This window comes from Sinocyclocheilus grahami, unplaced genomic scaffold, assembly GCF_001515645.1.
Source record: "Sinocyclocheilus grahami isolate Dianchi unplaced genomic scaffold, SAMN03320097.WGS_v1.1 scaffold588.1, whole genome shotgun sequence".
NCBI lineage: Eukaryota > Metazoa > Chordata > Actinopteri > Cypriniformes > Cyprinidae > Sinocyclocheilus > Sinocyclocheilus grahami.
Window position 1 is genome coordinate 1,360,612 of NW_015505767.1, and position 16,574 is coordinate 1,377,185.

The window sequence follows — 16,574 nt, forward strand, 5'->3', positions numbered from 1 at the left end:
TCCCACTGGCATGGGACTATTTGTTCGTCAGAGTGCTTGTTTCAGTGATTGAATTTAGTGAATTTGATGTCATGATTTGAAGGTGAACTCGTTTGAGTTATAAGAACATATCCAAACCCTGAAATAACACTTCGAACAATAACCCAGTGTCATCAGTGTCAGAAATGAACCTTCCCATAAGGGGCAATTGATTTTCAGTTTTTTATTTATTTATTATTATTATTTTTTTTTTACCTTTTGTATGTCATCTTTAATGTTAAATCCTTACATCAAATAAATTAGAATAATATGACAATAGGCTGTTATCAATTAAATCAGTATTCAGTGATATAGAATCTGCGTCTGAAGATGCTTTTAGATGTATTTACAGTTTAATGCTGATCAGACGGCTGTACGTGCATTTACACAGCAATTACAAATGTATAATGAAATGAGATTAATGTTGTATACAACATTTTTATTACAGAAATATTAATCAAATGAAATGATACTTGAATTATGAAAGTAATATCACCACTAGGTGGCGGTAAGTCATTGTGTTAATAAAGGAGACTTTTATTCAATCAATTCGTTCAAAATGCTTCATTCATTCATTTAGGAATAAAATCAACCGACTGTCTATAATAATTGGTAATTGCATTGTTGTCTATAATAATGCGTTTTTCAAAGACTCTGATTCATTCAGGAATGATACACCACTCTATGCGCCTGCTGCGAGTCAGTCACACAACGGTTCTGTGACTTTGGTTTAGTTGGCAGAGAAAATAACAATTTTGTATGCCGTCAGTTAGCTGGCCAATACTCAATATTAATCAAATAATCTCTACCTATGTTCACATAAATTAATAGTGGTCTGCGCTTGTCTACAATACATTCTCCCCACGCTGCAGTGCATCGCGCAGCTTTGCCACACAGATTTTAATAGGTGGTTAGCTATAATAATTCAGGCGGAGTGCCAAAGATGTAGGCTAGTAGGTAGTTGTGAGTGCAGGTGCGAAGTAAATAAATATTTATGAGATAAACTAATATTTCATGGGTAGGTTGCAGAATTTATGCCTACACAAAAGAAAGCTCTGTCTAGGCTCTGCCTCGATACGGTTTGTGTCAAGCCATTCGTTGATCTGGCTGTTTGATGAAGAGAAAGAGATACAAGAAATAAACACATTTAGAATCTATAGAAGCAGAGGACTCTTATTGTGTTTTTTTAGGACTATTAAATGTTTGGTTGACCAATCAGCGGAGAGGGGGGTTTCATTCCCGCTCACATGTAGAGATCGAATATTCAAGTTGCTAATTCGTTTTCTATCCCTGAACGTAAAAAACGTAAAAAAGCCAAATTCTTGATTTTTCGTTTTGTTTGAACAAATGAAAAAAAAAATTTCAACATTTTTCAGATTTCAATATTAAATTTAAAAACGAAATACCCTGATACCACTACTGCCAAATTGATTAATTTAAATGGACAGTTTGAACTGATTAACAGAAATGAATCAAAATGACCAACTCTTGCCAGTGAATCAGAATTTATTCATTCAAATGGACATTTTCAAATGAATCAGTATTACCTCATCACACAGTATACTGTTTACTACATAACCACAAATATATGCTACTCACTTGGAGGTCCAAAAAGCACTGTGTCCAGAGCCTTCAGATGTAGTTTCTGTGCATGACTGCGGTCTGGTATCTTCAGCACGGACAGAAGCAGGGTGGCATTTTTCACTGCAAGTCTGTGAATGGACCCAGACACAAGTGAATCATTGACCTTGATCACTGAATTTATTTCAGTCCAAAAGCTGAAAAACTAACAATAAGGATGCTAACTGTAAGCTTCCTTGCCTGGGAAGAGCTTTTCCACTGATGTCATTCTTCCTGAAGGAATCAACATACTGAGGTAACTCCACACAACTGATGAGCCACTCTTCAGCTTTCTCTACTGTCCAGTTATACACTATAGACAAAAAAAACTTAAGTGACGCTGAATATTACCATGGAAGATATACTGAACAAATGATGGAAGCTTGATGCTTTCAGTTCCACAAACATAAAGCTTTCATTTCTACATGCATCTAAAGATGATGTGGGTTTATGATGTGGACTATTGGGAATGATTTAATGGCTCTTAAACTTGTTAATTGCTTTCACTGATATAATTAGCCTGATGAGATGTGTGCAAACCTTCAGAGGCCTTCCAGGACTTCCACATTTCCTCCACTGTGATCAACAGATCTGCTCTATGGAAGCTGTTGTGTTTTCCTTTTGGGTCATGGTACTTCAAGTCTTCCCTTAGAAACTGTTTGAGGAAACAAAAACTGGATGTTAGCATTCTCTGGTGTGGTGGTTCTCATCTGATGGGTTGCAACCTAAAAATGAGTCACAGGTTTGTTCTGATAGGGTCACATGCAGCTGGTAAAAAAATGGTGAATACATATAAACATGTTTATTAAGGATTGCAAAAATAAATAGGCATAACAATTTTCAAACCCAAGGAGAAAAATCCAGCACCATGAAAATCAAAAACTTAGATCTTTCCAAGAAAACAGTCACATGCTAGCCTAGACTGAATTATTTGTGCTTCTTGAAGGAGTTTATTTTTTATAGCACTGTGTATTTGCATACTTCAACATTTGGCAAGAGACATAAAGCCACAGCATGCAAAACACTTGATTAACTTGTAATATTTGTATTGGGTTGTTGTGATCCAGTAGATGTGTTGTGATCCATGGTGGAGCTTCTGTCATGAAAAAAAATTCCTCGTATGTGTAAACATACCTGGCAATAAAAACTCATTCTGATTCTGATTCTGATCTACTGTAGAGCCTCAGACAGCATACAGTGTGTAAATGCTGACAGTTTCACTGGGTCCAGTCGCGTCACAATCCCTCAGATCAGCTCTGATCGGCCTTGTGCAGGCTGCTGTTGGTCAGCAGTAATACTGTTTACTCAGAGTGCTCAGATGTGGCATTCTCATGAAAAAGTAATTGCTTTGGGTGATTCAAAGATAATACAGAGTGCTTTTTATAGCCTATGTTCATAAACCATAATCATGGTGAATCACGTTTGATTGCACTGCAAAAGTGTAATGCCCATTCAAACTGATGGGGACAAGCAGATTCAGAAATGAATTATCAAAGATACAAAGAGTTTGTATCTTTGATAATTAGGTTGCATGATTATTGTAAAAAAATATTAGAGGAAAACATATTGTACAAATATGAAATGTAGCAACAGGAATCCCTCATCTAAATTGAGTCCAAACGAGTCACATTTTCCAAAGATCATTTGCTTTGAACACAAATCCACCCACCTATCACAAACTACTTTGACTATAACTACTGTGAGTCAAGTAAAAAAAAAAAAAGACCAAAAATACATAATCACTGGCAGTTACAAATGCTTTATGATTTAAAGGGTAATTTTATAATACAAAGACATATTTCACATTTATATATATGCACCTCACTGAAGAATGTAGTTTATCATGAGAAAAATCACAGTTGAAAGATATGACCAATGAAAAAACCCAATAACAACACATAAATTGCATTCCTCATCTCTGCAAAAGCTTTGCAACACACTCACTTGTACCAGTACAGCTGTACACTGTAAGCCAGTACAGTATATGTTGTACTTCGCTGTGCTGCACTGTTGTACTGTCAAGTCAAGGTCATTTGTATTTGTAAAGCACTTATGACAATACATATTACAGAGACCTGTGTCTCTAGTAAGCAAGCCAAAAGCCACTGTGTCCTTTCAAGCAAGAACTTGTTTGTACATTGGGCACCATGCACTGTGCTGCAACGTCAACCTCTCAACACAGCAGACCACAAAACCACCCACAAAAGCTGCAGCCCTCACCCCATCCGTCTCTGTCACATCCACGCTGCCGTCTGCATCATCATCCATGTCTTTGTGAATGTTGCGGATGGCCTCGAAACTTAACAGAGCATTTTCATCATGACAAAGAAGCTCATCGATACCACAGAGTTCTGAAGAGAGAAAAAAAATATATATAAGAGATATGAGAAAGCAAGTCCACTTGAACTACACAACTGTTATGTTACAAAACCTAGTAAGCTAACAGAAGGACCATTTTAAGCAAGCATTCAACGTGACCAATGTACCACAAGGTAGCCATATTAACTGATATAGATATATTATATATACCTATATATATATATATATATATATAAAAGATATATAATTTTGGCCAAACTCTATGGCAGCATTGCATGTATTCAGATAACCCAATCTCAGAATTCATTAAGCCAAGCTTAGTGGAAGAAAAAACCCCCCATCCAAGATGGCAGACAAGGTAACAGAAATGCACTTATTAGAACAAATACACTTATATTTTATTTAAAATTCCATAAAGCAGTTTAGTGTAATTATTGTATATTTTAATCCACATATGTTCATGTTTACGTTCCACCATCTTTTTCTGTCTTGGTATTTTTCCCATAGGGATTTTGAAAAAGTCTAAATATATAGTTTTTAATTTTGGAACCTGGTCATTGCAATCTATTGAAGTATTACACTGTTAGCTTAACAAGATGTTAACAACAAATGCTACTGAAATTAATTGCAGACAGTTCACTGTGTTTTGCAACACAGCTAATATGCACCATCCCACTGCAATGCATTCAGGGAAAACATGCTTGTTAAGCACATTCAATTACTAAAAAAAATCTGGAGTGTCTTACTGTATCTATTATAACTGCACAAAAAAAGCCAAGTTAAAAGCCTTCTTCAAAAGCACAAAAGCCCTATTCAGACACAAATAACCTTGAAATGAAAATGACTTCTCATTTAGTCCTCTCAGTGAAATTCATGCATCATCCATGGGAGATGTTTAAATCAAATTCAGATTCATTAAAAACGGTCTCTTCATTTTCATTTCACTTGCAAAAAATGCCAACCATACTCTTCTAAACCCTGATAGTGCATGTACATCAAGGAGACATCTATTTGACATCTGCATTTACAAGATGTATTTTTTAGAGCGTTTGCTCATCTGCAATATGTCTATAGGACATTTCCTATCAGATGTCAAATAGATGTTTAGAATATGTCTTTAAGATGTTTATGATTTAGAATGTATGTAAAACTGACATCTTATAGATGTCTATCAGAAGTTTGTACACAGCAGATGCTTTCCAGACGAAGAGATCTTTAATAGACAACTTGCAGACGTACGTGTGCTATCTGGTTAGAGTTTGGAAACTAAGCAAGGATGATGAACTTATCACTAGTATGTACAGCTAAAAACTGAACCAACAGCGGTGCCTTTCTAAGGGTCCAATGTTTGAGCCCATTGTAACAGGAGAGTTCAGTTTGAGGGTGATGCTCATACGGTTGGTAACAAATCCACGTAAGAGCCATAGAGTGACATTTAAACTATTTATAGATGGAGACACAGCACAGCTGCTGAGGTATTGTAGATATTGCTGTAATATGGCGGTAGGCAGGAGTGGATGTCCAGGAGTTAACCTTTGTCTCAAAGAATTAAAAGACTTAATTATGGAGCAGGTATTAACATAAGAAATCAACGGTTTCAAGCTTTTTTTAAAAACTGGGATCAGCTGACATTTTATACCTAAGTGTGTATGTAATTAAAAATGCTTATGTTACTTGTCAAGTCACCTTTACAATGTCAAACAGGAAAATAAATTGTCAATCATGCAAGAGGACAATAACAAAGAGTCATTTTTTCCAGCTAAAGTCAGTTCATTGATGATTCATGTCATCAAATCAGTGAATTGTCCATGAGCGGACTGTGTACTTTCAGGCTGATCCGTTTTGATAAAATAAACTTTTAAGGTCATAAGATCTGCACAGCTATTTTTGTCCCCATTTCACAGAAGGTAAAAGATAGTGTCTGTGCAAAACCACTAAACAAACATGCCACGACCACAACTCAAACTTAAAAAAAAAACACTTGTCATCACACAAACACATTATTAGCACTCACTGAGTTTCTGCATTATTAAGAAACATAATGACTCTGAGAGAACTGTTTGCAAATGTTGACACCACATCCAGTTTAGCTTGCTAACTAAGCTGAGCTAACCAGACACGGATCAAGAAGTCACATTAGCAACTCAACCGGGTACAAGTAAAGTTAATGGCATAGATTTACCAATTTAAGAAGCAAGACAGACAGATTTTGCCATTGATTTTAACTGAGAAAGAGGCATTTGACATGCATTAGAAAAAAACAACAAAGAGTCTCAGGAATTTCCTCACATATTTTTCTTGAATTCCCTGTATGCATTCCCTCCACCCGATTCACTTAAGATATCATTTGACATACAGCCGGATTCAGATAGTTTACTCCCCATAAAGTTCTGTTATCATTTCTGTCATCACCAAACTCTTATGTGGAACACAAAAGGTGTATTTGCAAAGTATTTCCTGTAGCTTCATCTGGGCCAACTTTAAGACACAAACCTGGCTACTTGCAGATTTAGCAAAACTTTATTTTTAAACCATGTTGTCATGAAATGTCCAAACTCGAGCAAATCCAGAAACAATTTTTTGCCTCAGAGGCAAACACTATAACAGCCTACTAACTTCTAAACAAACACAAGTACTCATTCAGTGACATTAAACATCAGTGTACAATGTGCGTTGGACTACAGAAAGCCAGTAAGGTCAAAATTCTGGAGTTTTTACTAGAGGTTAGTTGGATCTTTTCAGTTTTAGCTCCAGTAATACATAGAGCCACAAGAATAACAAAGACTGAATACATTAAGTTTTAAATAAATGCAATTTTTTGCCCTAATTTTTTGTTTTAATGAGATTTACTAATTTATATTGAAAGTCGTGTGGATTTGGAATGACATGAGGCAAGTAAATTATGACAGAAATTCATTTGTAAGTGAACTGTCCCTTAAACAGCCAGGACACACTGAAGCAAGCTGCTGTTAGCATGTGATAAAATCCCACAGAGGCAATGAATGTCTCGTTTAAAACAATCAATTTCCGCCATTTCTTTTCCTGTATCTCTGGCTGGAGCATTATTGGTAGGAGAATGAGGAAAACAGAGAGGCCTAGGATAAGGAGAGGGGAGGAAAAAATGGAGGGATGTTTCATCTGCTTCACTGGATGGCGGGGACCTTTAAAAAGATCTGAGAGGACCGTCAGAGTTCTGCATCTACATCTGCCTTGAGGATTTACAAAGCTGTTGTAAAAGACCCTTTAATATCGCTGCATGAAGTCACACACAGGCCAAGATCAGATGGGTAATTTACATAATGTACGCTAGAGGTTTGAATGCTTGGAGATAGCAGTAAAACAAATACTACTAACTGTACAATGGTAATGCTGAAAATATTGTGATTAACATTGTTTTTCTATTTAAAAGAATAATCTGGGTTCAATAAATGTTAAGATCAATCGACAATGTTGATTACCACAAAAATTAATTTTGACTCATACCTGCATTGCTTTAAAAACTCAAAAATTCAGTTTACAATGGTAGTGAATAATCCCATTTCATAAATGTTAAAATGCTCAGTTTCATTAGAATAGCCACAAGATGTAGACAATAGGTGTGAAAAATGGCTTATTAACCTTTTCTGTGTAAAATGACATTATATACCAAGTCAACCGTCATGATAACACAACACTAAACCCTAAAATGACAGAAAAAAAATTATACAAACAGCTTTACAGCTCCAATAATACTGATATTTTAACAGAAACCTTTAATGTAAGTGCTTTTATAAAATTATTCTAATTTCTTCACATTTCTGCTTTTAAATCCTTCAAAACTCCCCAATTTCAGAAAAGAAGAGTCGAGACTAAATTATTTTTGTGGTAATCTACATTATTGTCACAATCCCCACCCACCAGCCCATTCACTATCTTCAGTCACCAGCCCAGTCCACTGGGAACTACATTTCCCAGCATCCCTTCTGGTCAACACCTGCACTCAGTCCGCCATCACTACACCTTCCATAGATGAACCCATCAAGCCCTGTATAAGAGCAGTTACTCATCACTTCTTCCTGGTCTGGTCTGGTCTCTCCACGTATGAGGACTTACCTGGCTACTTCCTCTGATACTTACCTGTCTTCAGTTCCAGTCTTCACTAAGCTTTCATCCGCCAGCACCTGCAACAAACAAAGAACTGTTTATGCTCAAGCTAAGTGCTATCTATCTTCATTGAATTATAAACTCACCTGTTTACCATGCTGCTTCTCTGAAATACCTGTGAATAAAGACTTTGTTTTTGATTTTACCATTGAATCTCCTCCTTCTGTACTTGTGACAGAACATGATTTCAGTGGCAGTCACCACAGAGGATATTCTGCATTACATTTACCAAAATGGCCACAGTATAGAAGGATATGTGGAGGAATTCCTGCAGTTTTGTCATTTAACATCGTGGGATGACAGAGTCCTAATGGATTTCTTTTGGAGTGAACTAGATAAGACTCTCTCTACAGGGATACCGGTCGTAGATTCTGGCATCACACTTGAACGGTAATTAGATATTGTACTGTGGCTATGTGGCTCCCCATATGCGGTCCTTGTGGAAGCAGGAACCAAGAACCAAGAAACAAAAACCAAGGAAGTAGCCCCAATGAATCTGATTTCTAAATTGAGAGATCTTCCTATCATGTCTGTTTGAAGGGCCAGGAAACCCAGTTCAGTCATTCCAGTTTTGTCCACTTCTAGTAAGAATAACCTTACCTATTCCATGGCTTTTCATATGTCTACTCCAGGTCACCAGAGCCTGAAAATCCCCCGAGCTCAGGCAAAGATGCCAGTTAACCTCAGCCCATAGGCTGAGGCTGAGGAAGAAGAGATGGTCCTCAGTGGTTCTAACCCCTGACCCTGAGTCCACTCCAGTGTTGGCTCCAGTCCCTGAGTCCGCTCCAGTTAAGGAGCACAGTACAGAGATGGCTCCATTCCCGGAGTTCAGTAACGTGTCCACTCCAGTCTAAGTGATCTGTATCGAGCCCGTTCCGGCCCCAGAAGTTAGTGTCAAGGCCATTACTCTCTCTAAATCTACATGGGAGCCCATTTTAATCCCTGAATTGGCATCAGAGCCCGCTCGTGCCTTTGTAATAACTCACCATTTAAGTCCAGTCCTTGAGTCCGTACGAGAATTCCTTCCAGACCATAAAGCCACTCCAGAGCACAGGGCTCCGGCCCCTGACCAGATTCCAGTGATGGCTCCAGCCCCTGACCAGATTCCAGTGATGGCTCCTGCCCCTCACCAGAGTTCAGTGATGGCTCCAGCCCCTGACCAGAGTATAGTGATGGCCCCAGCCTTTATCCCTAGTTCTGTGCCCGCTCTCGTCCCCAAGCTCAGCCCAGTGCCCGCTCTTGTCCCTGAGCACAGCCCAGTGCCAGCTCTCATCCCAAAGATCAGCCTAGTAAACTTTCAACTGCCAGAAACCTCAATTAACAGGGGAACCAAGTCAGAATCTCCAGCAATCATGAGTCTCCTGAGGTCATAGCCCATAGGCCAGTACCCAGTCAGATTGTTTCCAGCCTGGAGGATTCAGAATCCCTTCTGTCACTGATTGTTCTCCCGGTTACGACAGTAGCCATACTGTGTGTTTGGGCCGCACACTGCCCTACCACTCATAGCGAAGTAGAGGTGTTAGCTCCCAAATTGCCTGTTTGTCCTTATACGACCCTGGAGGTCATTCCTGAGTTTTCGGTCTATCAGTCGGTGACCCAAGAAGGCAACCTCGGGTTACTCGGTTACGGAGAAGTGGCCATGGCTGCCGATGGAATTTCCAGTTTGCCTTTCTTTTGTGTTCCAGCCACAGCGGCCAACGGAATCTCCTGTTCTCCTATCTCCTGTCTGTCGAGACCAGCCCCTCAAACTTACACCAGTCCACTGGGACTCCAGATGCCTGTCTCTTAGCCAGCCCTCCAGACGTCCATCTCTCAGCCAGCCCTCTAGACTCAGCCGGCCCTCCAGATGCTCGTCACTCAGCCGATCCTTCTCACGGTCCTGAGTCAGCCGGCCCTCCTGATGGTCCTGAGTCATCCGGCCATACAGATTGTCACCAGTCCATTCACTATCTTCTATCATAGTCACTAGTCCATTCACTATCCTCAGTCACCAGCCCAGTCCACTGGGAACTACATTTCCCAGCATCCCTTCTGGTCAACACCTGCACTCAGTCAGCCATCACCACACCTGCCATAGATGATCTCATCAAGCCCTGTATAAGAGCAGTTACTCTCCACTTCTTCCTTGTCTGGTCTGGTCTCTCCACGTATGAGGACTTACCTGGCTACTTCCTTGGATACTTACCTGTTTCCAGTCAGTCTTCAGTTCTAGTCTTCACTAAGCCTTCACCGCACACCTGCAACAAACAAAGAACAGTTTATGCTCACGCGAAGTGCTATCTATCTTCATTGAATTATATACTCACCTGTTTACTATGCTGCTTCTCTGAAATACCTGCAAATAACGATTTTGTTGTTGACATTACCTTTGAGTCTTCTCCTTCTGTACTTGTGACAATGTGCCCAAACGCTCAGAATGAGCTTGTATTGAACCCGGAATATCAAATGTAACATGCCATTTTGCATTCCAATAAAACAATCTCCATAGTGGGCCAACTTTTCAGCTCTCAACCCTAAAGGGAGATAACACTGAAAATCTAATTGTTCCCACCATTTCCTATAAAAGGATAAATGTTCTGGGGAATGCATTCCACCAGCAGCTGAGATGCTAAGTCTTTTTCTAAAACAGTTGGATGAAGTCAACACAGCCCTGGACCTAATACATGCAATTTAGAGCCTTTTCCAGATACATGCAAAGAGATCCATCTCAAAGACGGAAGAGATGCCCATTTTGAATTAACACCAGTGAGGCAGAGGGCCTGGGAAAATGGATGATGACCTCTGAAACCACTTTAAAGGCAGCTTGATTACAATATTTATCCAAGTGACTTACTATAAACTAATAACTAGAACAACAGAAATAGTAACAGAAAACGTCAGTAACGCTCCAGTCCATTGGTCTCCCCTCTGAAGTGTCAGAAATCAGGAACAGACAGAACCCTTCTGGAAAATTTGAGTGATTCCCAAAGTCAAGACCATGAAAAACCCACTTAACTCAACTAACTGACCTTTGAAAACTGACCCCAAAGGTCACTGCACACAAGACTGGCAGCTAAAATGACAGTTTTCAGAAAGCCAAAGGATTTATTCATCTTTTCTGAGCAATGAGGGTAGAAAGGAATTGGAACTTTGGAAGAGTAAAATAGCAAGATAAAATAAATGCTAATGCCACTGTTTAATATATAAGAGTGTTTCTTTTTCCAATCTTTTCACCAGGTCTACATTTTATTTTTTCAAGAGATTTGAATGTACTACAACCTGCCTGCTTACATGAAGGTGCATGACAGGACGAGGATCAGTTTTCTAAGTGGAAATTGAACATTAGTGTCAAAGCACAAGAGGACACTTTGATGGACAACAAAACTTGCGAGGGTGACATATTCCAGCAGTCTTGCCTCATGGGATGCATTTATGTTGCTCCGTGCATTGGCTAAACTAAACCTCCTGTATCTGATGGTCAGTGTTCAAACTATACCGTGGACTTTGGGGGAGCACACTTGTTTTTGTTTTTATAACGGGGGGATTGGGGTTCATGCGCGTGCCTCAAAAGAGGGCTTACAATGACTTACAAAGATACATAACAGCTACAAGTGTATGCACTACTTGCTTTATGCAAGCGCTATATAGGATAAATCACTATACATGATTTACCCTATTATACTTTATCGACACGAATTGATAGGTGAAACAACAAACAGCCACCCACAATAGTCTAGAAACAAAGCATCAGGCTGTCTTTGAGTTCACATAAAAAAAAACGGTTAAAGTTACTCGTCGTCAGGCTACAGAAGAATACCATAATTCAATTAGGCCTAAGACATTGAGAGTCACGCAGACCTAAAACACCCCAGCCACAACACATAATTGCGAATAACATGCCTTACCTTAACACAGAATCGAACACAGAGTCCAACGTTTATATTTTTTATAACATGTACTAAACATGAGTGGAATTTGCACCGCAGCGCCCCCACACCTTGATGCTCATTACAAGAATAGCATGTATAGTTATCTTTATTGAAGTGAATTAGGTTTAAATCGCCGTCATGCATGAATGAATGATATTTTTGCAATTTTACACAAAATAATCTACGATGATCACATTACACAAAACTGAAATTGCACGTCAAAATAACACATTGTCAATATTTTTTGAGGCCCCCCAAAATTTCACAAATCACGTTTTCAGACGGAGTGTCTTAATAAGGGGAGGCGAGCTCCCCCTAGCTCCCCCATAGTTCGCACCCTGCGATAGTTCATTCTCCTTAAAGTACACATGAAATCAAAATTGACTATATTTGTTTTGTTAGCACACACTGCTATTTTTGTTGTGAACAATTAATCCGTGCAAGTCAATCCACAAAAAAAATTATAATTGTTTGCCTTCATAATCTTTCATCCAAATCTGAAAATGCACCTCCCTTCTGAAATGACGGACTTTGTCTGATGACGTCAGTTTGGCAGCTTGGGCTTGAGCATAACCTCCTTAAAAACACCCCTCCAAATCTGCCTCCATTTCTGAATGAAACGCCTACTTTACTACATCCAATCAGTTCACAGTAGAAAAAACAAGCCACACCCTCTGTTTTTCTCATTCAATATTCCATTTCTCTTGGAAGTGCTTCACAATACGGAATTAAAGTCGGTCGCAACTTCCGGAATAGTTAAAGGAATAGTTCACCCAAAAATGAAAATTTGCTGAAACTCACCCTCTGACCATCCAAGCAGTAGATGAGTTTGTTTCTTCATCAGAACAGATTTGGAGAAATTTAGCATTACATCACTTGCTCACCAATGGATCCTCTGCAGTGAATGGGAGAATGAGAGTCCAAACAGCTGATAAAAACATCTCAATAATCCACAAGTAATCCACACAACTCCAGTCCATCAATTAACATCTTGTAAACTGATAAGGTGTGTGTTAGTAAGAAAAAATATAATCATTAAAACATTTTAATAACAGTCCATAATAATGCTTCCTCCAGTGAAAAAGTCCATCCCCTGTTTTCCTCTCACATCAAAATACATTGACATATTTGCTTAGAATGGTTTTGGCTTGTAAATGCTGCTTGATCTGTGCATATTTCTCTCCTGATTTAGACGAGGCAACTTTTTCAATGGAGAAAACTGTTATGGATAGAGGACTTGTATTTTATGTGAAATCAAATTAAAAACAATACATTAGTTTATTATAAAACACACATTTGATGCTGTTAAAAACTTAACCACTGATCTCTAGTCGTGTCCTCTTTTGGAAGACCAAACAAAGTAGTTTCACTTTCACAACAAAAAAACACAGCGGCCTAGCGTGAGCGGAAGCCCCGGCTTAGCATGAGCTGAGGTCGGGCTAGAGTGAGCAGAGGCGGCGGGGTCGAGAACGGCGCGGCCGGCGGATCCGACGAAGGAGCGGCAAGCACATGCGGCGACCCAGTCGTGTCCATTTTTGGAAGGCCAAACAAAGTAGTTTCGCTTTCACAACGAAAAACACAGCGGCCTAGCGTGAGGGGAAGCCCCGGCTTAGCGTGCGCTGAGGCCGGGATAGAGTGAGCTGAGTCGGTGGGGTCGAGAACGGCATGCCCGGCGGATGCGACGAAGGAGCGGCAAGCACATGCGACGACCCCGGGCTGGACTCTGCTTCGTCCACGGTGAAAGCCGATCCGGCGATCCACAGCACTAAGTTGATGTATTGCCTCAGCGACCAGCACAGATTAGCACCAGCCATGACGAAGCAGATATCATCCTCTTTTGGAGGACCAAACAAAGTAATTTCGCTTTCACAATGAAGCACACAGCGTCTTCACGTCATGGCGGCAGCGGCAACAATACTACAGTGAGAATAAAAGTTACGCCTTCTTTCTTTGTGTGAACATTTGGGCGGCGTTATGCAAATCTTCCCACATAGTGAGGTAGACATGTGGGGGCGTGTTAGAACGAGCCGTTTTAGGTAGGCGTGGCTGACTCTTACCTTTTATAAAGAATATCTCTTTGGATTTGAGACTTTAGTCTTTGCAACTTTACAGATCTTCTTTATGCACCAAGAGCTTGTAACACTCCAAAGAGAAAGGAAAAATTGAAATCGCATCATATGACCCCTTTAATTGATGGACTGGACTCATGTGGATTACTTTTGGATTATTGAAATGCTTTTATCAGCTGTTTAGATCCTTATTCTGATGGCGCCATATACTGGAGATGACTCATTGGTGAGCAAGTGATGTAATGCTAAATTTCCCCAAATCTGTTCTGATGAATTAACAAACTCATCTACATCTTGGATGGCCTGAGGGTGAGTACATTTTCAACAATTTCTTATTTTTGGGTGAACTATTCTTTTAATTCCAGTGTCCTGACATAATTTTGTCAGGTGAATTCTTTTCATTCTTGGTCAGCACATATAAGTGTAGCATATGGATTGTGAAAGATTGGTTTGACATCATCACCCATGAGGCTCTGACTAGACAAGGGAAGCGCTTTATCTTATCTAGCAGTGCATATAAGAACAGTGTATATCATATACCATTTCTAAGAGTGGGACATTTCTCTCTACAACAAACACTGTTCTACAGGGATTATGTAACACACAAATTTCACACTATACAGACACATAAAACATGGGAAATAACACTGAGTGATTCAACTGAATGATGATTTCCTACCAGATAGTCCATTGGCAGACTGCAGGTGGTCTGTCAGGCTGGGCTGATCTGCTGCACTCCTCCATAAGAAGCCAAGCCATGCAATGTACATACAATGTCTGGCAAATCTCAAAAGATCCATGCTAAACTTCAAATAGAAAGAAAACATTTAAAAGAAAAGTACTAATCTGGCAATGAGAAATAACGAAACATTCACTCACATATATACTATTATGACATAAACACATTGTTGAGTATTACAGCTAATCTTTTTAACATTCATTAATGTCACACCTGGTATTTATTTGTACTTGCTAGTAAGTAATCCAAAAGCAAATGGTTTCAGTTTCAGTAGTGTGTATGCCAGTACTTCTTCAAATAGTGATTTGTCACTAATAATTACTATTTTGCTACTAATCACTATCCCAGCAGTGACAATTTACTTTTCTACTGAATAGAATCTACTAGTTCTACTAGTAGAAGTAGACCCTAGTATCTATTTATGGGTGTCCCAGGTATTACTGGTAAAATTTCTTATTATCACTAGTTACAGTTGTTTTAGTTAAAATCAGTTTAATTAAAAATCCAACTATTAAACCTAAGTTAGGACTACTAGGCTACTATCTATTCCATGAATGCCTGTAAAACTAAAATACATACTAGTGCCTTTTTGAATGGTTACAAATAACTAAGGAATACATACTAATACCAAACTGGTAAACTGGAACAACCAGCAATATTTTTTTATAGATGAGCCTACACTATTGGAATATATAATGTCTAGTGAAAAGTCACTAGCTAAAATGAAAAAGATCCTAGTCACTGCTGGATTATGTATTAATAATAGGCTAAGAATAAAAATAAGTGCAAGTATCATAAACCTTAGAAACGTATTTGTTTAATGTGTTAACGCATGATGCCATATCCATATGGGTTACAGTTGAAATGTATACGTACATGAAAAAAGCCTCCAGATGTAGCTGCACGCTTCAGTCCAGTGACGCGTGGCATTTCACAATCGTTTTGATATATTTACATATTTGGCAAACTTACTCAGATGCCGGATAATTAAATTCATCTTACTATAAAAATAGAGGCAAATATGCCTCTTTTGATGGTATGATCAAGTTCCGCCTTTGTGTATATTGCCACTTGGCTCATACGAAAGGACATGAGCATTGAGCAAAAGTAGCACGAGCTCTGTTTTACAGTTGTCGTCATGATGCAAATGCACATGTAGCCTCAGACTCATAATGTTATTGATTTGAAAATATCAGATTACCTGTTAAAATCCGAAGGTTGCAAATTGCTGGAGTCGCTCTTGACAAATCAGACGTAACACTTGCATTTGATCGGACTGAGGTCCATTAGGCAACCGATAGCTGTAGGATGTTATTCTAATCAGCGGGATGTTGTTTTAACTCCGCTGCAAAAATGTTGTCATTTTAATGGTCCAACAATTTGAAACAATACTTCAAAGATGTTCGACATGCATTCCCCACATCCCCCATAGTCTGCGCAATAACCCGCCCATGTCAAGAACATAAAACATTGTCAAAAATATGTGTCCATCACTGGTGTTCATACGCGTTTCGAACAAAACGTCCAAAATGAAAAAGAGTTGTTTTCCAAATGTATGACACAAAAGTATGTCCCGGATTTATCAATTGAATTTCGAGGCTCATTAGGCCTACATGGTTTTAAAGTCCTCTTTTCTGAGTTATCCAAAACCCCTCGGTGTTGGAGGGTGTCTAATGGTAAAGCAAATAGTTTCTTGGGATATAAATTCGCAGGGTTTGAGGTTTGTTCTCTAAAAGCAGACACAGCCATCTAGTGGCA

At 39.1% G+C, this 16,574-nt stretch overlaps 1 protein-coding gene across 2 annotated transcripts in view; it reads right to left on the minus strand.

Annotated features, from left to right (window-relative positions):
- stim1b (stromal interaction molecule 1b) overlaps positions 1-16,487 on the minus strand; it is a 42,850-nt gene extending 26,363 nt beyond the window's left edge. Inside the window, exons 1-6 of one of the 2 annotated variants that reach the window (XM_016240404.1) lie at positions 16,018-16,487; positions 14,757-14,878; positions 3,859-3,989; positions 2,179-2,293; positions 1,840-1,951; positions 1,618-1,730 (exon numbers count right to left, since the gene is read on the minus strand). In XM_016240404.1, coding sequence (XP_016095890.1) covers positions 1,618-1,730; positions 1,840-1,951; positions 2,179-2,293; positions 3,859-3,989; positions 14,757-14,877 — 592 coding nt within the window. In that variant the 5' untranslated portion in view covers position 14,878; positions 16,018-16,487. Of the gene's footprint in view, positions 1-1,617; positions 1,731-1,839; positions 1,952-2,178; positions 2,294-3,858; positions 3,990-14,756; positions 14,884-16,017 lie in introns of both variants that reach the window. The other variant, XM_016240403.1, reaches the window with a different exon arrangement.
- Between the last annotated feature and the right edge of the window lie 87 nt (positions 16,488-16,574).